The sequence below is a fragment of the Sminthopsis crassicaudata genome, chromosome 2, assembly GCF_048593235.1.
Source record: "Sminthopsis crassicaudata isolate SCR6 chromosome 2, ASM4859323v1, whole genome shotgun sequence".
NCBI classification, from domain to species: domain Eukaryota; kingdom Metazoa; phylum Chordata; class Mammalia; order Dasyuromorphia; family Dasyuridae; genus Sminthopsis; species Sminthopsis crassicaudata.
This window is the reverse complement of record NC_133618.1, coordinates 403,291,634-403,312,530: the sequence shown is the minus strand read 5'-3', so window position 1 is coordinate 403,312,530 and position 20,897 is coordinate 403,291,634. Positions and strand designations below refer to the sequence as shown.

Below are 20,897 nucleotides of genomic sequence, written 5' to 3'. Positions count from 1 at the left end.
ACCCCAACGCTTTCTATCCCAACCCACCTCCGTCTTCGCTGTGGAGTCCAGGCGCAGGAAAAGTCGTTGGGGGTCCATGGAAACTGGGTGGGGTCAGTCGTCCCGGAGGGCGGACAGCTGTCCGGTGGGCGTTGGCTGCACAGATCTCCCACTTTTTCCTGGGGGAGGGGCAGTTGCGCTGCCTTCCTTTCTGCACTGTTGGATCCGCCCCCCTGCTATTGGCTCTGGGGAAGGGTTGACATCAAAGCCCTGGCCCTATATAAGCTGCGGCCAGGAAAAGAGGCCCGAGAAGGGTTAAAATCGTCCCCTAGAGCGCCAGAGCCACATTCAGCTCTACAGCTAAGGGGCTGTAGCCAGCCGCCCAGATTTCCCCTCCCAGCCCCGTTCTGCTTCATCCCAGTCATCAGCAGCTTCCTCGACGGATCGGGACTGTAGCGAATGGCGCGGCGTTAGATCCAACTGCAGAGGCAAGGCTCAATTCAGGGCCAGGGAGCTGCTCCCGCTTCACCATGAACCTAGTGGGCGGCTACCCCCATCCACACCCTCACCATCACCCCCCTCACCCTCATCCCATGCTGCACGAACCCTTCCTCTTCGCTCCAGCTTCACGGTGTCATCAGGAGCGGCCTTATTTTCAGAGCTGGGTACTGAGTCCCGGAGACGTGGCCCCAGATTTTTCTGGGAGGCGACCACCCCCGGCTGCCTATAGCCCGGATGCGGCTGGGACCGCGGGGCCAGCGCAGAGCCCTGGCAGACTGGAGGCTCTGGGTGGCCGCTTGGGCAGACGGAAAGGAGCAGGGCCCAAGAAAGAACGGCGGCGCACGGAGAGTATCAATAGCGCCTTTGCGGAACTTCGGGAGTGCATTCCCAATGTGCCCGCCGACACCAAGCTCTCCAAGATCAAGACCCTCCGCCTGGCCACTAGCTACATTGCTTACCTCATGGACGTGCTGGCCAAGGACTCTCAGGCCGGGGACCCCGAAGGCTTCAAGGCGGAGCTCAAGAAGGTGGACAGCGGCCGTGAGAGCAAGCGTAAGAGAGAACCGGTGAGTCTCCAGACCTGGATGTCTCCCTTCCCCTCGCACCCTAGGGTCAGCTGGGCGTAATGAGTGATACTGCCCTGTCAGGGACTGAATGTATGCAGTGCCAGAGAGGGTAGAGTATGCAAAAGTTGCAGGCAGGGATGTTTTGGGTATTCTGGTATCTGCGTGGACTAGGGTGATGTTTATGGAGGATTTTCAATTGCATGTATATAAAAGGCGCAGTCTCTTCACCTATTTGAGCCTCAGTATCTCTGCAAAATTACTATAAAGACTTTCAGGAAGGAGAGACTAAGGATCCTTCCAGTTCGTGTTATTCCTGTTACAAATATTCTGTTCTAAGGGCCCTTCCAATTAGAGCTAACATTTTATGTTCAATGCAGTAAATTCCCTTTCACCTACCGACATTCTATAGTTTCAATTATGGGACTCTTGCAATTCCAATATATCGTGTTATGTGCTCCAAGAGCCCCTCCAATTCTAACTTTCTTTCCCTCCCCCCCCCCCCCCCGAGGTCCCGGGTCAGTTCCTGCGTGCCAGAACTGCTGGGCTTCGTTACTTCTGTTTTAAGAGCTCAGCCCTCAGTTCTTTTGAATCCGCGAACAAAAAGGGAAACGGTAACTTGGCACCCGGGTTTCTATACCCTTCTCTTTTCCCAGTTGCAGGTCCGGGGAAGGGATAGGGTCTTTTTGCCCTGTGGTGGGGGAGAGAGCTTCGAGGATAGATTTCCCGGAAAGGAGACAGTAATGCGGGTGGCCTTTGTGGCAGGGCCACCCCACCCTGGTGTTCGCGTTGTCGGAGTACTAAACTAGATTTCAAAGTCACGAACGTTGATTTCTATAAGGTGCACCCTCAATTAATTCATTTTTGTCCTGGACTTCTGCCTCGTTATCAGAACTTCATTGGTGTTGGTCTTGTTTGGGGCTGTGCTCTCCCTGGGTGCTCAGACCGGCCCCTATGTTCCCTTGGGGCTCCTTGGACTTTTAATCAAAAGATCCACTTTGGGTTAAAAAAAAAACAACAAAAAAACTAACTAGAAGGGGGGTGGGGCCAGGCCGGGAGGCTGAGGCCCAGAAACCCAGACAGAGAGCCGAGGAGACAGGGTGAGATAGGAATCGGGCCTCTGGTGGCCCAAGGCTCCGTCCAGTCCAGTGCCCTGCGGGGGGTACTGTAAAGGCTTTCAAGGATCTTAGGATTTAAAGCTTGCAGGAACCTTAAGTAATATTTAGTCTAGTTCTTTCCATTGAACCAGGAAAGCTCATGGCTGGCTGAGCGGGTTTGCTCTTCCTATCCATCCCTAGGCCCAGAATTTTCTTCCATCATTAAGTCAAAGCACCCCGAGTTAGTCTCGAAAAAGTAGGAGGTGAAGGAGCAGGGGCGGGGGTAAGATGAGTAAGGGTGCTAGTTGGAAACTAGGATAATCTATTTGATTTGAATTATCTTCTTTAGCATTCCCTCTAGGCCGGGCAGCTCAGCAGGCTGATATAATTTTCCCAGCCCCATCTTGGTGCATATAAGCAACTTTATACTCTTTGCCAAACAGAAATCTGGTTCCTTTATGTGAAAACATTGCCCTAACTTTCTGGAGGAGGGACTACATTGGCGGGAAGAAAAGTCTAAACCTGAATGTCTTTCGCTTTTTCCCTCTTCTCTTTTCCGGTGGTTGCGGTCCTGATCGTTGCAAAGCCTAGCGAAGGATATCCTCACCCCCTGGGACCCGGAGAAAAAAAGATTAAAGGGCGGACAGGCTGGCCACAGCAAGTCTGGGCTTTGGAGCTCAACCAGTGAGAAGCAGCTTCGGGAAAGGTACTCAGCACTCAGAAAATCCGCCGGGCGCCATCGGAGTACGAGGCAAGACTACTATTTCTGGCTATCCATTATTTTCTCGTTCTGTTATGGATATCTTAAATACTCCTGAGAGTTGTCAGCAGCAAAACTGGTCAAGTGCAATGCCCTTTGAAATTGTTTGTTTTTTTTTTTAATTCATTAAGAGAAAGAAAGAAAACTATATTACATATATTATATAAAATATATCCAAGAAAACGGAAAGGGGAGCCGGTATTGACAGGCACACCAAAGGCAAATCGGACCAACCTTGCTAACCTTCATTTCCAACCTTCGACTCACCTTTTTTGTCCTAGATTGGAAATCTGATTTTGCTCTCCTCTGTCTCCTTTTACCCATTAATTTGCAATATCACGAAGTCATTCTCTGCACAGCTTCCTGCTTTCCGGGGACTCCGGTGACCTTATATTCCACGGGAAAGGAGAGCCCAGTTGGTCTGGGAATTATTTTTTTAAAACAAGTGTTGGTTTGGTTTCCGCACTTCCTGCCGAATGCCTAATAATTCCTAATTCCAAGGAAAACTTATTATTCTTTGTAAATAAAAACTTTGTTCCCGTCACTGAAGTTTTTTATGTATTTAAACTAAACTACCTAATTCTGCCTGTTTGGTCTCAGGTTTTTTGGGTAAATCTTGCTTATCCCTTACTGGTTGTGTTTTGTTTTTGTTTTATTTTTGCTACCTCAAAGCTGTGTGACTGTTTTCTTGGGGGCAGATTCACCAAAGCTGACCTTTTATTTTCTTGACCTCAGAACATTTCCATGAAAGCCTTTTGTACACAGGGTCCAAGGAGACCAACTTTCTTACTTTTCCATTTAGAAAGCCGTTTGAATCTCTCCTTTCCTCCCACTCTTAAAGAAAATTTTTAAAAATGAAGAAGTGGAAAATATATTCAGAACCACCAAAAAAAGATACCTCGAAAAAAATCTTTTGAGTTCAATAGATGAAGACCAACTCCTTGAAATAAGATCAGTACAGTTAGACATTGTTTGAGGTGCCGGAGACCTCACCCTGGAACACACTGGTTAAAGAAGCAATGTTGAACAAGTGGAAAGGAAAGCTATGGGGAAAATGGCTTTCAAGATCGCTAGGAATAAAAACTAAGGTCCTTACAATTTCTTCAGCTTACCAGCACTATAAATGTATGCACACGTCTATATGGTTAATGTATGTATGCTAGTATGTATGTATACATATATACATATGTATGGTTTTACAATATTGGTTGAGTTGGTGGGAGAGCAAATACATAATAAAAGAATCTTTAATTGGTGGGGGAATGGGATTCAATAGATGTATATCATTTTGCTTCTGTATACGTGTAAATGCACACGAACACCTGTGGGTAAATGTTTTCATCCTGTTTGCTCGTGAATGTGTGCTTGACTGGAGGGGAATACACCTATGCGGTTTAGGATGTAAAAGCCTGGATAAACTGTTGAGGTAATGGTGCAGAAATGTAGATATGCTTGACCTCTGTGTATTTGTGACCGAGAAGGGTAGGATGGTGATGGTGGTGGTGAGTTTATTCTCACATTTAGAGGTACTTGGGCCCCTCCGCTAGCATCAAAGTTGGTTCCAGAATTCCGATTTATGTCTACACCAGGTTCCCTTTCAGGGACAGGGAGAAAGGAGGCTGAGCTACTTTGTGGAACTGAGACAAGGGCCAGACTTAATTGTTTAAGGCTGCTGGAGGGAGTGCGCGGAGTCAGGCAGTAATATAGCTCTCATATTGATCTATGAACACGCCTTACAACAGCTCAAACAGGGAACTCAAAAATCACCCTCACTTTTTAGAGGAAGAAACTAAGATCAAGAAAGGAGTCAGTGTCTTGCTTAGAGAGTATATGGCTAAATGGAAATTCTAAAGAATAACCCATGACCCAGGACAAATTGTGTACTCTAGGATTTGTCTGTCAATTGTTGGGTATTCTCTGGCATTCTCCTCATTGGAAAGCAGAGTAAGGAGCAGGCTTCAAGAGATGGAGTGGCTTGCTCCGTGGTCACGGAGCTGGGAAGGGAAAGGGCAGAAGATTGAACGTGGAGAGACTGTGACTAAGGTGCACGGACACTGCGGGTGTATATGGGTTTTCATTACTCGGAGCTGTAAACACCGAGGCGGGGAGGGCAAGAAGTGGCGACGAGGCTACAGGAGCCTTTCCGGGCCCTAAAGAGTTAATAAAAGGTGTTTTATGGAGATGCCGAGGTGCGGGTCCGCCTCCACGTCCCCAGTCTTCCCCTCAATCCCTCTTTCTTTCTCTCCCCCCCCCCCCCATCGGCTCCAAACTTCAAACAGCTTGGCAGTAGAAAGCAGTTTAACGAGGGCAACACCTTGGCTGCTGTAATGAGGCGGGCGAGGCCCCGACTCTATGCCCTTCCCCCCTCTGCCCCTTCTCCGCCCGCCTCTGCCCGCTTCCATTCGCAGGGCCTCGGCACCTCGGGGCAGGGACGCACGGGGTCCCTTGGGAGCCACAGGCCACGCAGGACTAGCGATCCGCTATTTTTAGAGTCCCAAAGTACCCATGGTACGGAAAGAATGCACCCCATGGGAGCTGAGTCCCAGGGACTGGGTAGTGGTATCGAGGGTAAGGGAGATGGGAACCCGACAACGAAAAATCAGGACCCTCCGGAATACACAGCTCGAGAATTGATTGGATGGGGAAGGGATTGGCATAAAAAAGTGTTCTAATGCAATCCCGGACCTCATCATAGAGACCTTGAGATACTTGGTCCCTAAATTCGAACACACCTTGTCAATACTCAAATCTTTTCTAGAGTTCCCGGGCCTAGTACTGGCCTTACATTCAAGAGAGGTTCTTAAATATGTGTCGAATCACAGTTCCCTGAAGTAGTGCTTTCTTGTAAGCAATACTGGCGCTGATGGTACTAGTACGATACCCATTTTGTATCTTTAAAATCAGGAACAGAGGGAACAGACGAGAATGGATCTGAAGAACGGGATCTCCGTGACCCGAGAATATAGTTCCCTACGTGAGTGGTGTAATGAAACCGTTCGGCAATCAGCATTTATTAAGTGCTTACGGTGATCCTGCCACTCTGCTAAGCTCTAAATATACAAAGAGAAGCTCTAACAGTTATTGCCCTGGGTTATTGCCATAAATTGGAAAGAAAAGATCTGGGTTCCTAATCCTGGTTAGCTACTTTTAAAGAGGTTTGTTGTGAGGATCAAATGAGATAAGGTTTGTAAAGCGCTTTACAAACATTAATACGCTATATAAATATTTGCTGCCTATAATTATTACGACGAGTTCGACGAAGGGCAAGTCACTTCACAGTTCTCGTCCGGTTTCTTCCACTGGAAAATGAGAGGATCTGAAAGAGCCAGCACCACGTAATGGAGAGAGTAGACCTCAGAATAAGGAAAATCAGGATTTAAGTTCTGACTATGAGAATCTGAACAAGTCACTTAACCGGGCAAGACTTAGTTCCCTAGGCAACTTTTTAAGGTTATGATAGATCTTTATGGGTAAAGAGCACTCCCTATACGAAATCACGGGGTCTATTTGTCAGAGAAAAGGTGGGCATTGAACCAGCTGACCTCTCAGGTCGTTCCAGGGCTAAAATCCCAGGATCCTCTCGAGGAAGCCATCTCTTCCCCATGTTGAGCCTGCTTTCTACTGAAGTTGGAAACTCTCCTTAAATTAAAGGTTGTGGAGGAAGGGAAGGTTGTCTTGCTTAAAGTGTGAATCCCTGCCCCCACTCCTTTCCCCAATTTTCTTCCAACTCCACCCCTTTATTACCTGGGGCCCAAGAGGGAGAAGATAAAGCCTTTGGCATGGAGCTGAAAGAGCCCAACTTTGCATGCAGCTCCCTTTGAATTTTAATTTTCCTCTTCCCTAGCATGCAGAAGCTCATTGATTACTTCCAGGTTGCAGCTGAAGATGATTTTTAAATGAAGCACAAGTTTAAAAAGCAAAGGCCCCAAATAACATCTTTAGGTGAAAAGTTATAGGTTACATCCATTTTTAAAAGATGAGTTGATTGAGGCGTTTTGGGGTTGTGACTATACAATCAAGGTCACATTGTAGTAAATCAGATCCATTCCATCCCTTACCTAAAAGCTCAACACATTTTTTTCACTAAGAGAGCAGCCTGATGAAGTGGGAAATATCTGATTCTGGAATTAGAAAATATGGGTACAAATCCCGAGTCTTCTACTTCTTATCTGTGTTTTTCAGCAAATTTTTCCTTTTGGGTAAAGTAAGAGGATCAGAATCAGAATTCCTTCCAACCCTAGTTTATAACCCTAAACTTAGTCTAGCAGAATTTTCACAAAGAAGGAAGTGTAAGGGAGAAATTTTGAATCTACATGCCTAGTTCTTCTTTTCACTAGAGAATAACAGGAAGATTTTGCAGACCAAAAATTCAGAAGAGGTCATATCTACATTGTGCCCTTGCAAAATAGTCAAACAATTCACAGAACCTCATAATATGCATCAATAATGATCAAGATTGATGATTGATGTGAATAACCATAGACACCAGAAAAAAAAATCATCATTTTTAAACTAAAATATAGCAGGAACACTTTATCTTAACACTTTGAAACTTGTGTACTCTTGGATGATAACTGTTTGGTTGGGCAAAACCAGAAGAAAAACCTGGCTCCTTGAGGCTGGAAAGGCATACAGAGGGAGGTAGAAGAAGGGAAGGAGGTATGGGTGGTTGAAGTGGCTTGAGGAAGTCTGCTTTAGGAGGGGGTAAAGACACTGGAAGTTCTTACCATTTTCAGGAATCTTTTAAATTTGAAAAGGGTTTAAATTTTTTTCAAAGCACTTTTCACATAGAACTTAGAATGTTAACTGAAAGGGACTTTGGAACATAGAAAGTTAAAAGTCAGAGTTAGAAGCTAAAAAAATCGTCCAACAGTTACTTAGGCAACCTTGTAGGCTAGAAAGGATAGGGAAAAGCCCAGGTAATAAGAAAAATCAAACTAAATATATGAGAAAGGATTTTAAAAATAAACTAGTGGATTATTTACTCCACTATTTCAGAGGCCAAAGATTATATTTGAAACCAGGTAGCAGGGTAGAGTAACTATCGTTGTTCTACTTCACAGATCTAAAATAATATCCTAGAAAGTTTTTGCACACACACACACACACACACACACACACACACACACACACACACACACACAGCAAGTTAATGCTAAATTTGGGAGTCAGGGATCAGGCCTCTTGACTACCAGCTCTCTCTTCCCTAAGAAACCCAACATATCTTCTCATAGTAATTGGCAATTAAGCTTATGATCTAGTTAAAACCTTATTTAAAAAAAAAAAAAATAGAAGCCCAAATAAGCAAGCAGCTTAACTTTATTTTTAGGTAGAAGGAGACCAGAATTTTTTTTTTTTAATATACATTTCAGTGTTTGAAGACTCTCATATCACCTCAAAGCAGCCTAATGATTTCAGCTCAATTTTTTTTTTTTTGAGATATATACACATATCTGAGGAAAGTTTTTTTAAGCTGAGCTCTCTTCAACCCATAAAAAATCAAGGTTTATATGAAGAATGGTGAAAGACTCTTTAATTAATAATATAAAGCTAATAACATAGATATACACATACAATATAAAATTCATATAAATATCATTTAAACAAATAGAAATTACATATTAATCACCACAGAAGAGATTGAAGAAAGCACCTGGGTCCTTGAAGTGCTTCTTCCTATTAATGATTTTATTTACCCCCTGAAGGTTGTTGGAATCTCAATATTGTGCTGTTGGGTGGCTCTTACAAGGAACATTTACTAAATGCAAAGGACTGTCCCTATAAAGATTAAATAAGACAAGATCCTTGCATGCAGTTAAAACAGCCATAACTCACCATTTTGTAAGATCATCAGGGATGCCTTTGGAGGATATCTCCCCTCCACTCCTACCTCCATATGTTATCAGACATATTTCTGAATTTCTGTGAATGAAAAAAGTTATCATCTGGTAGTCGATTGTCTAGTGACTAATTTCTTTGAACTCATCTATGTTGGTAATTTCCAGGCCCATCCTGGAAGCATTCCAATCTTCTTGCCTCACTGATAAAATCTTCCATAATTTAGTATTGCTTTCCTATTGTGATGAATATTAGAGGAAGATGTTAGTGAAGGGATTTTAGTGATATTCCTGATGATGGCACCCACCACTTTGCCATAATATACAGTTTACAAAGGTTTTTTCCAATACTCCAGAGAAAAATATCATTAATCTCATTTCTCAGATTTCTTGCTCAAAGAAATGGAAATAATTTTTTCCAAGTTCACAAAGAAATTAGAGGCATGTTTATAGTTAACCCCAGATGTGTTATATAAAATGAGGCAGTTTTTACATTGTATCACACCACATTGCTCACCAATAATCTATTAAAGAGAAGTAACTGAACAGAATGGTGTGGGGACTACTCTAGCCTAGGCAACCTCAGAGTCAGAAAGAAGTGGCACATATTGGTTGGATGACCCAAGGCAGGTACTTAACTTCTCAGTTCCCTAGGCAACTTGCTAAAGCTATAATTTTAACAGTGTAGGTACTGATCTGCTTTGGGGGGGGGGGGGAAGGATTTCTTCATCTGGAAACAAATTGAGAATGAAATCTCAATTATCATCATCCTACCTAAATCCTATCATCATCCTATCTAAATCAATTCTAAATCAATCTTGATTTGCAACAGAAATCTCTTAATCATGTTTTCTATACAAATTCTGTTGATTTCTATGATTATACAATACCATATTCCCAATTATAATTGCTTTTGGAAGGTTTCTTAATATCATAGTGGACAATGGGACTCTTAAGTATTTGTTCAATTCTAAGTACTTGCCTCTTCTTGCCTCTTATATTAAGAGGAGGAGACTAAAAACCAGGGATAGATAGAATTATGAAACTTAAAAATGAGCTGGGAGAAATCTTAAAATATGGAATGTTAGCACTGGAAGGAATCTTAGAACACAATATCAGAGCTAGAAGGGGCCATAGGGCCACGAATACCAGAACCTAAAAAGACCTTAGCATAAAGAGAGTAGAATATAAAATATTAGAATTGGAAAGGATCGTAGAATATAGAATGACAGAACAGGAAGAGACCTTAGAATATAGAATGTAAAACATAAGAAGAGACATTAGAACTTTGAATCTAACATGAATCTACCATTGGAAGAGGCTTTGTAATAATGTTAGAGCTAAAAACCACCAGCAAAAACAAAACAAAACAAAAAACAACAACAACAAACCCCAAAAAACAAAACTCTCCAAACTCTAGACTTCACATGACACACCAGTAAGAAGCAACAAACTTTCTGTGAAATTATCCAAGGTGAGAGTAGCTAGTTGGCGACACCAAACCTAATCCCCTCGTTTTAAAGATGAGAAAACTGAAGCCCAGATAGAGCTTACTCAAAGATACACAGAAAATTTGTAACAAAGACAGGGCTTGAATCTATTTCTTAATTCCCAATCTTCAGTACTTTTCTGATCACTGAGGCTTGTATTCTTTTTCATTCTTTTCATGATTTTGTGGGGTCTCTTACCTTGATTACTAGATCTAAGGTTCAAATTATGGCTCTGTCATTCATTAATTGTGAGATCTCACCTAGGTCATTTAATCTCTCAAGGCCTCAGATCCACATTTGTAATATTATAAAATTAGACCAGATGATCCGTAAGGTGCTTTCTAGACCTAAATCTAGGATACAAAATGTTTCCCTCACCTCTGACTTGAAACAGTGAAAGAATGCAGGACTAGAAGAACTAGCTTTTCAGTTCTTGTTCTCTCATTCATTTTTTTTTTTTTTTTTGCTTTAGTCATTTACATTAGCATCTTTTGAGCTTCAGTTTTCTCATCTGTCAAATGGGCTTAATAAGAACCATTTTGTCTTATGATGTTTTATGAGGGAAAGATGATATAAAGTACATGAAAGCTCATTGTAAAGTGCAAACTAACATTTATCTAGCATTTTACATGTATAATCTTATTTGAGCTTCAGAACATCCTTGTGAAGAAAATATATTTCGTTGTTAACTTGTGCCTGACTCTTTGTGATGCCATTGGAATTTTCTTGGCAGAGATACTGGAGTAGTTTGTCATTTTTTTCTTCAGCTCATTTTACAGTTAAAGAAACTGAGGCAAATAGAGTGAAGTGACTAGCATACAGTCAATGTCTAAGACCAGATTTGAACTTACAGAGATCAGCCTTCCTGACTCCTGATTCACTCTACTGCCAAGCTATCCCTTCAGGTAAATATTATATTTACTATTTACTGATACCTCCCCTCTGCCACTTATTTTACAGTTGAGAAAAATTAAAGAAGTTAAGTGACTTCCCTAGTGTTCTATAGCTTTTAAAAATTTGATGTGGAATCTTTGGCTTCCTCTAAGTACAATAACAATCTCCAATGACTTACTGTCTCCACAATAGAAATATTACTTACACACACACACACACACACACACACACACACACACACACACACTTACATACAAATTATTCCTCTTTCTACTTCTTCCAATTATGTTATTCTATGCTCTACTACTTTTCAATTCAATTTAACCTTACTGTTTATTAAATGACTCTTGTGTGCAGGGCACTCTACTAGAGGCCTACCCTAATATAAAGTTTCCCAATCCCTGACCACAAAGAATTTACAGGCCATAAAGACAAATAATACCCATTCCTCCCTTAAATTTCCTTCTTTTTTTGAAGGGATAAACATCCTTCTTTCACCCAGCTTTACAACCTTGAACTCTTCCTCTTGCTCTTCCTTTAGATTCCTCAGTTGAACAGCCTTGCTTATTCTACCTCTTTCTATTTGCTCTCTTTTATGCCTGCCCACAATCACCATTCTAGCACAAATTTTCATCACCTAGCTCCTGCTTCCAGTCTTTCCCCTCAATAATCTCTCCTTCACACAGTTGCCAAGATATCCTAAAACATAGATCTGACTATATCCTTTCTCTATTCATAAATCATTAGTTGCCCCTTAGTCCTTTAGAATAAAATACCAATCCTTCCATTTTTCAATGGCAAAGTCTTCACAATTAGTCTGCTTGTCCAAACTTTTATTTGCTCTTTTTGAACTTGACCACCTACCACCTTCTTATATATCCTCTATCTACCACCTCTTGTCTTTTGCACAGGCTGTCTCTCATACCAGGAGGCATTCCTTCTTCACCTCTGCTTTTCTTTTCCTTTGGGATTTAGCTTGGGTACCATTCTTACTTCAGATATACTCAGTACTCATTCTTCTTGAATTTCTTTTTTTTTTTTTTTTTTTTTGCCTTTCCCCTAATCTTTTTACAAATATCCTTCTAGTGGAATAAAAACTCTTCAAGGGCAGAGACTGGTTTCCATTTTCATTGATTCTACTGAATCTGAGGCCTTACATGTAATAGGTGCTAACTACATGCTTGCTAAGTTGAAATGAATTGAGTATGTGTTTTTACACCTTATGTTAGAAAATAATTACATTTGAGAAATGCAAAGGTCTTTCCCAATACTCCAGAGAAAAATATCATTAAATCTCATTTCTCAGATTTGGAAACTGAGGCTCAAAGAAATGGAAATTTCTTTTTTCCAAGTTCCCAAAGAAATTAGAGGCATGATTGGAGTTAACCCAATATAACCAAATATACCCAGTTGATGGATGTGTGTGTGTGTGTGTGTGTGTGTGTGTGTGTGTGTATGGATGAATATCAGGGAATGCTTCATGGAGAAGGCGAATTCAAGCAAAGCTTTGAAGTCTAAGGTCCCTCTGAGCTTTAACATTCTGAGTCTATTTTAAAAACCTGAAAAATATTATTATTTCTTTAAAGCATTACAAGTCCCAGGAAGCACATGGGTCTGAGACTGATTGAGGAAACAGCACCATCTAGTGGTCATGCTTTTTCACTTTACAATGAAAAAGGCTTTAGAAATTTGGATGGATCAAGAGTCTTAACTTCTCACCATCTCTGACTGGCTGGTGCAGGGACATTGGACCATACAAAGGAATAATGTGGTATAGTGGGAAGAGGGATAGAAGTAAAGGATCCAAATTCAGTAGTGGTCCAGGACTCTTCCACACAACTTTTTCCAGCGTGGTGGCACCTTAGATAGAGAATTAGATCATCTTAGTTCAAATCTGGCCTCAGACACTTACTAGCTGAGTGTCTCTGGGCAACTCACTTAACCGTGGTTGACTCAGTTTCTTTATCTGTAAAATGAGTCAGAGATGGAAATGGTGTTTTTAAATGTTGGTATAAAAAAATACAGAAAGTGAGAGGAGAAGGTGAAAACACTATGGCATCATGCTGCAAAACAAAGGTTTTGAAAACTATTACAACATTTGCTATACAAATGGAAAAAGATGTTACTATATTGTACCTAATTTTTCTAAAATTTAATTTATATTTTAAGATTGGAATATTAAAAAGTCACTATTAAGGATGTATTTTTATTTTGGATCACAAGGAAGCTTTCTACAGTTATGAATGAAAATTAAATATTTAGTATAGACACTGAATTTTTTCATTGATATAGATTAAATGACATTATAGCAAATATGAGATTAAAGACAATAATACAGATATGAAATGACTTACACAGGGTCAGTCAATTAGTGACTCCAGGAACTCAGCTTTCCTAATTACTAAACTAGGGCTTCTTCCATAGTTTTATGATATTTCTTGTCATCAAACCATGATGAGCATTCTCCCCCTTCCCCTATTTATTTATTTAGTATTTTTATTTTTCTCCAGTTACATGTAACAGTTTTTACAGTTGTTTTTAAAATCTTGAGTTCCAGATTATCTCCCTTATCCTCATCTCCAACCCCTATTAAGAAAGCACATGTGAAGTTGTGCAAAACATTTCTATAAAAGTCATGTTGTGAAAGAGAACACAGATCTCCTCCCTCCCCCAAAAAATCCTCAAGAAAAAGAAAAGAAAAGAAAGAGAGTATGCTTCAATCTGCATTAAGACATATTTCTTTCTTTGGTTATAGATATGATTTTTCATCATGAGTGTTTCAGAGTAATTGTGGATCATTGTATTGCTGAGAATAGCAATGTCATTCACAGCTGATCATCCCAGAACATTGCTATTACTTTGTACGGAATTCATTTCACTTTTCTGGAGTTCATGGAGGACTTTACAGGTTTTTCTGGGAGTATCCTGCTCACCATTTTCCATAGAACAATAATCCATGATTAAATTCTATGGTTTAGAATGAGAGGAACGGGCTATTAATTTACCATTAACTTATATAGAAATAAAGAATGTAATTTGAAACTGAAGGTCATATAATTATATTGATCAGGCCTGGGCATAGAGATGCATTTGAGAATGCACTTCCTTTCTTTTATTGCAGAAGTGGAAGACCATGACTTGGAACATTGCAATGTTGTGGGACTTGGTTGCTATGTTGGTTAATTCACTCCTCCTTTACCTCCTCTTTCATTTTTATTCTTGGTTAGAAGGAATGTTCTATATTCTAATAATAAAAATATAAATGAAATTCAAAAATGTTATTCATTCATATAATGCAAGTTGTAATGCTTTTTAAAACCTCTGTTTTACAGTATGATACCAGTGTTCTCTTCTTCATCACTCACTCCCTTTATCATCCATACTAACATTTAAAGAGAGGGAAGTAGGAACAAATTCATTAGAAAATGAAAGTGCTATAAAAACAAAATTTGTCACATAATGTCAACAAAAGAGAAAACAGGAAATTATTGAGATATAGTTGCGAAACAAATGAATCAATACTTACTTCTGAGTCATCAATTAGTTGAGAAAATTTGTCAGGTAACTGGACCTTGAAAAATATGTCTAGCACACTAGTGAGTTTCTTTTATTTGTACAAAAGATATATCTTAGATCAGAAAAAAAAGAATCCGATATTGCTGGTAGTTCTAGGCTCACAACTTTGTGGAGAGTATAATTTAAACCTCCCAGAGCCCATATTTTCATTTAATGGGTCTAAATAAAGATTTTTTAAAAATTGGTATTGATATAGAGTTTATTTTAAAATACTTCAATTTATTAAAATTTAAAAACAATATGCATATGTCTACATGCTTATCTCTATCCATTTATCTACCTATATGTAGGGTTTGAAGCATGTAGTAGTATGTATGTATCAAGCATCACCTATGTGCCTGGCACTAAATACTATCTTGTTATTAACCATTTGACCATAGGCAAATCATTACACCTCTTAAGCCTGGGTTTCTGTTGGTTGAAATAACAAGCTAGCTACTTAACTCCCTGTGTAACCTGGAATAAGTCATTTCTCTTTGGGTCCCCCTTGCCTTTCTGTCAAATGATGACAGAGTTGGGTCCCCCTTTGCCTTTCTGTCAAATGATGGCAGAGTTGGACTAGATGACCTTATAAGTCTCTTATAATGCCAAATCTATCAATAGTTATACCAGATAATTTTAAAATTAGAACATTTTTGAAGTCTCAAGATTCTATTGTCTAAGATCCTGACATTCAATGAATCTGAGAGTTAGTAAACAAATTAAGAAGTCTTGACAAAATTATGTATTTTTATAACAATACTAGGAATCAGAAAAGAAAGGACTTTTAAAGTATGATACCATTGGGCTATAATATATAGTATAGAAATTTATAATACATTTGATGCAACTTATTTGTCATTAAAATAGTGTTAGATGTTCATATGTATAGTAGGTTTGCCCAGGTAATGTCTTTATCATTTCTGTCTAGCCTCAAATATTTTGTTCTTCCATTGATGATGGTTCCTTGTCTAGATATGAAATTCTTTGGACCAAGTTATCTACTTGACATGGTGTGACTTTCTTATCTTGAGGAGGGTTGCCCAATCTAACCACCTTGAGGATATAAAAAGGATGACTGATTCATGACTCATGACAGAGAGAAATTGGTTAGCCAAATATCAATTCAGTTTCCCAAGAGGGAAGATTGCTCATCCACATGGATTCCAGGGAATCACCAGACTCCAAGATGAAAACAGACTCTGGCCAAGTGGCAAGAAATTTCTGGGTCAAGATGGAAGTTGCAGAAACACAAACCAACAATAGTGGAATGGAAATAATGGAATCTGAACTGAGTCTGTATATAGTTTTAATAGCTCAAAAATACAGTAATACTTTTTGGACACTATGTATAACCTCAGGAGGTAGAGCTGACTATAAAAATGGTTTGCTTGACTATTTAGCAACACTGAGTACTTTCCCTGGGATCCACCCAGTGAAAATAAATTTGGAGACCTGTATAGATCTCTACAGAGATGGTACTCACCAGAAATAAGAGACATGACTTTCCTATTTTTGAAATTTGGTGCAATCTTTTGTGTTTTTTTTTTTTTTTTTTTTTTTTTTGTTGGGCTAAATAAACCGTTCCCTATATTCAATATTTTGTTTTTGTATTTGTATGAGAATTGAAGGTCTTTACCTTTTTTTTTTTTTTTTTTTTTTTTTTTTTTTATCTTAGAGGCTTAGTTTGGGGCCAAATTCAGATAGTTCCAAGGGAAAGTCTAGGATCAGGTGCAAGCCAGAGATACCTTCTTGGAAATTCCCAATATTGAATATTGTCCTTATAAACACAGAACTTCAGGTCTGGGTTATGAATTATATATAAAATTCTTTGATATCATGATTTAAGTACATGGCAGGTGGAAAACCAGTCTCCTCTCAGAGCTAGATACCTGAGTTGAGCACCAGTTTTCTGATACTTACTGAGTGACAATGGAATATCAGTTTCTCTTAATTTTGTCCCCTACAGATTCAGGATAATCACACTTATATTACCTACTTCACAGAGCTTTTCTGAAGAAAGGGAGCTATTTATAGTCTCATTAGTCCTGGTAGATCAACTATTCCAAACTGCCTAAAACATGAATCCCCTCCCAAATTATTCTTGACCATTATCCTCATTCTGCAGACATGACATATCTTAATTTAAGGTGTGTGAAGATCATCATCCCTGATTTTGTTATGAAATACTTGATTTGTTCTCTATCAACATTCCATCAGGCTATGACTCCATGCTGCCATTTAAAAGACACTTAAATATCTTTGAAATTTTTCTTTTTCTTTTTTTTTATATTCACTTTTTTCTTTTTTCTTTTTCTTGTGTTTTTTCTCTCATGTTTTGTTTTTTGTTCCTTTTTGTTTGGTTCTGATTTTTCTCTCCCAACATGATTCATAAAGAAATGTGTATTACATGTATAACCAGAAAAAAAGAAAGCAATAAAAATGAAAAAAAAAAAAGTTTTCCAGTGGCATTAGAATGTATGTTGTAGTAGAAAGGGTTTGGATTTGTCTTCAGGCACATGAGAGTTCAAATCTCAATCCTAATATCTGTGGCTTTAGATAAGTCACTTCACTTCACTTTTTTTTTTTTTTTGGTCCTTTGTTTCCTCTTTTATTAAAAAAAAAAAATGGAAAGGAGACTGGGCTACATGATCTTGAAGGTCTTTTCCAGCCAAATTCTGTACTGATGGGAAACTTTCTACCTCCCCAAACAGTAATAGTAAGGAATAGTAAGGAATATTTAGGAAGTTTTTCCTTGCTTCTCCTCCTTACAGCCATATCTCAATTAGTGTGAATAATGAATCCTATGTAGTGGTCATATTATTTGAATAAACACTGCGTATTTCCTTCAGGCTAGAACCAATGATCATATTACATAATTATAACTTTGGTTAGTACAGATTTAATACATATGACCACTTCCTGGGACTCATCATCTGCTTTAGGAAGGACATAACTATCATTTAAAAATGTCCAAATGCAAAGGGAACAAGAATTAGTTGAGCTCAAATGTACTGCTCATTCATTAGGAGATGCTAATGGGGACAAGGGTATGATAAATTAGAACTACCTCAAACATAAAGTCAGAACAGCTCTGTAGTCATTAAGGAAAGACTTCAAGTAATTGTCAGGATTCTTTTCTTATTCCTACAATGTAGGGCAAGAAAAAGAGTTCTTGTACTGCTCTAAAAGGGGGGGGGGGGGAGAGAGAGAGAGAGAGAGAGAGAGAGAGAGAGAGAGAGAGAGAGAGAGAGAGAACGAACAATCCGGAGCAAAGGTCTGGATTTTGTACTATAACAGAAAAAGGAGGTTTGGGATTCTATCTAGCCCTGATCAATATCAAGTTTCTCCTTCAGTATTTGTGGGTCTGCACCCAGGCAACATCTCCAGCATGTTTCTTTGCCTTTGTTGGCAGGTTACCATTTTTGTTTCTGAAATTACCAGCTCTACCAGATTGGGGTTTCTATGTATGCCTATTACTGGGGAGCATGCCAAAATAAGATATACTGGGTGGCTGACTGCACATGTAAACAAGGGGGCCTCCTATCAACACAGAGCTACATATATATATATATATATATATATATATATATATATACTCACAAGCACTTCCCAGTTGTTATGAATCATGTTCATATCCAGTCTCTGGATCTCTTGGCTTTACCCCGAGCAATGCATTTTGCTCCTACTCGGACTACCAGGACTTAAGAAATATGCCAATTTCATATTTATATCTGCCAAAGATCGGATACAACGGTTTGTAAAATGTTGATATGATTCTCTGAAGATTAGCTTTAACACCCAAATTTCTCTAGTCTGCCTCTCTCTAGCCTTGGAACCTATTCTCATAGAGGAGATTCTCATTGTATACAACAAAACTTCTTAAACCCGAGTTGAGGAATGTGGAGGTCATGAAATGGCGTCATGTCAAAATTTCTCAGGTAGAAAGGGATTGAGAGTGGAAAAAGTTTAAGAAGTCCTGGTCTGAAGCCTTGATGCTCTTTTTTTACATTTATACCCAAATTTCTGCTACTCCAGCCACAGGAACAAAATCCTTCCAGGCTCTGTTCTCACTCTTACTCTCCTTCATATTATGACATCCATTAGTCACTCTGTGAAGACTCCACACCAACACCAGTACAACCAGATCTTGCACTACCATGCTAACAGCTTCCTCCATGATGCAGAACTTAGAAATTTCTCCTTGTGACCACAAACTCCTTTTTTTTTATTTTTTTTATTTTTTAAAGCATTAGTTCTGGTGCTATTCACCCACCCAACTTCTAGTCACAGATCCCCAGAGGGAAGCTGCTACTTCTCTCCTCAGGGTTCTGTGGAATCATAAGTTGCTGAAAGGTGGTTTTCTAATATGAGCCCCCACTGGGATGATATCAATCACCCATCCAGACTTAAATAGCTTTTAGAAACTGGTATTTAGGATGGTAGTATGGTAAGGATAGTTACAAGACATCCCTGAGAAAGTCTGTGACATACTCTTTCACAAGTACAGAGTCTAAGGGGAAGTGAGCTTACATAAAGCACCTGTGGCAAAAGGGGTAACTTATAACTCCTGAAAATCCCTTTGTTATAGTGCTCAAGGTATCCTCTTAGGCATGATACAACTTTCTCTTGGAATCCTTGTAAAGTTCTGGAACTGCTTTTTTTTTTTTTTTTTCCATGTGTGCTTCACTTGGCATGGAGGTGCATCGCCTATCATTATTATTACCAAGATGATGATAAGTAGTCCCAAAGTTCAGATCCTCTAATGTTCATAATGTCATTCTTGGTCACTGATGGGAAGAAGACAGAAGCTCTACTACTTCAAACTCCCCCTCCATATCCCACAAGAAATTCTTTTGCAGGTGCTTGGATGGAATTTCTCTCCCCCCTAAGGTCCAGAAAATTCAAACAAACGGTTCTGAATTGTTTTGTTATTTCATAGAAGAACCAAAGGGAGAGATAGAACAAATATTAGTTTAAGGCCATTGATTTATGTTTTTACCTGAGAAAGGTATGAAAACTAGAACAATTTGTTAGCTATTTAAAGTGGGCTGAGGTTATTGACTCAGTCAATTCCCCTCCCCTTTTATACTTCTAATTCTTCCTTTTCCTGACTTATCCTAAACATATTCATTGCCCTCACCATGACTCCAGTCCCTTTACCCTTTCTGGTTTTCCAGTCCATCATCTCTATTTCAGTCTCTGTTTCTTCCTCTCCAAATTCTTAACCCTCTGATGTTCTATTATCCTTTTGAAGCTCATGAGGTCACATCCTGGTTCATTCCATCTCTACTACTTCTTCACCCAAATAAGGAATGAATAGGCACAACAGGGACAGAAGGAATAGCACAGTCCTGTGGGAAAGTAAGCCATTGGCAGTCTTTCTTCCCAGAAGCTCAGGGAAGTTACTACCTCTCTACTTGAATATAGCCAGATAGGAAAGGAAAGAAAGGAAAATTGAGTCATTGAGGCCTTTTGTATGCATGCTTAATTATAGCTTAGAAGCCAATTGAAAGTCCTTTCCTTATCAGGGGAATTAAGCAGACCAGAAACAGTCATGTAATACTTCTTACTACAAAGTCCATGTGGATAACTCCCATCAGTATGTGCTTTATGTCCATTCTGTATTTCCTTCTAAGGGCAAAACTCTCAAAGGCCAATTCTCCACTGCACATGAATAAAAACAAAGAAACAATTGGAAAAGGAAAAGTAGATGGGAAAATAATTGCTTCAGATATTATTAATAAAAAATCACATACCTCAAATGTTCAAGAAATTGATTCAAATATATAACACTAGGAACCATTCCTCGATAAGTAATCAAAGGACAGGAATAGTTTTCAAAAGGTAATTTGCAAAGTACAAACAACTACATGAAATGTTCCAAATCACTAATAATAAGTAAAATGAGAATTAAAATAACTCTGAGATTTAACCTCACTCCAAATAAATTAGAAATATTTAAAACCAATAGGATAGTTGATGTGGGAGAGGTTGTGAGAAGATAGGCACAATGAAGTTAGATAGATTACCAAGGTGTGATGGCTATGTTCTCTCAAAGTCTAAAACTAATCGTGGGAGGCTGAAGAGGAAGAATGCTAAAATTCATGATGCCCTGCTGATGTGCTTCCTCCATGATTATCAGTTGATATCAATTTACCAGACTTAATTAGTTTTCAGAAACGGGGATTAATAAGATGATATGGGAAGAACAGTGGGTA

The 20,897-nt window shown here is 39.3% G+C and overlaps 1 protein-coding gene across 1 annotated transcript; it reads left to right on the top strand.

Annotated features, from left to right (window-relative positions):
- Positions 1-216: 216 nt before the first annotated feature.
- On the top strand, positions 217-4,341 carry HAND1 (heart and neural crest derivatives expressed 1). Its single transcript, XM_074291873.1, has 2 exons — positions 217-1,046; positions 2,727-4,341. The coding sequence occupies exons 1-2, from the start codon at positions 510-512 to the stop codon at positions 2,826-2,828; spliced, it is 639 nt and encodes a 212-aa protein (XP_074147974.1). The 5' UTR covers positions 217-509; the 3' UTR covers positions 2,829-4,341.
- The last annotated feature ends 16,556 nt before the right edge of the window (positions 4,342-20,897 follow it).

Excerpts from the sequence above, each read along its gene's own strand:
- HAND1 (XM_074291873.1), top strand. The coding sequence starts at position 510 with ATGAACCTAGTGGGCGGCTACCCCCATCCACACCCTCACCATCACCCC. Across the intron at positions 1,047-2,726 it reads GCAAGCGTAAGAGAGAACCG|CCTAGCGAAGGATATCCTCA; the intron begins GTGAGTCTCCAG and ends ATCGTTGCAAAG.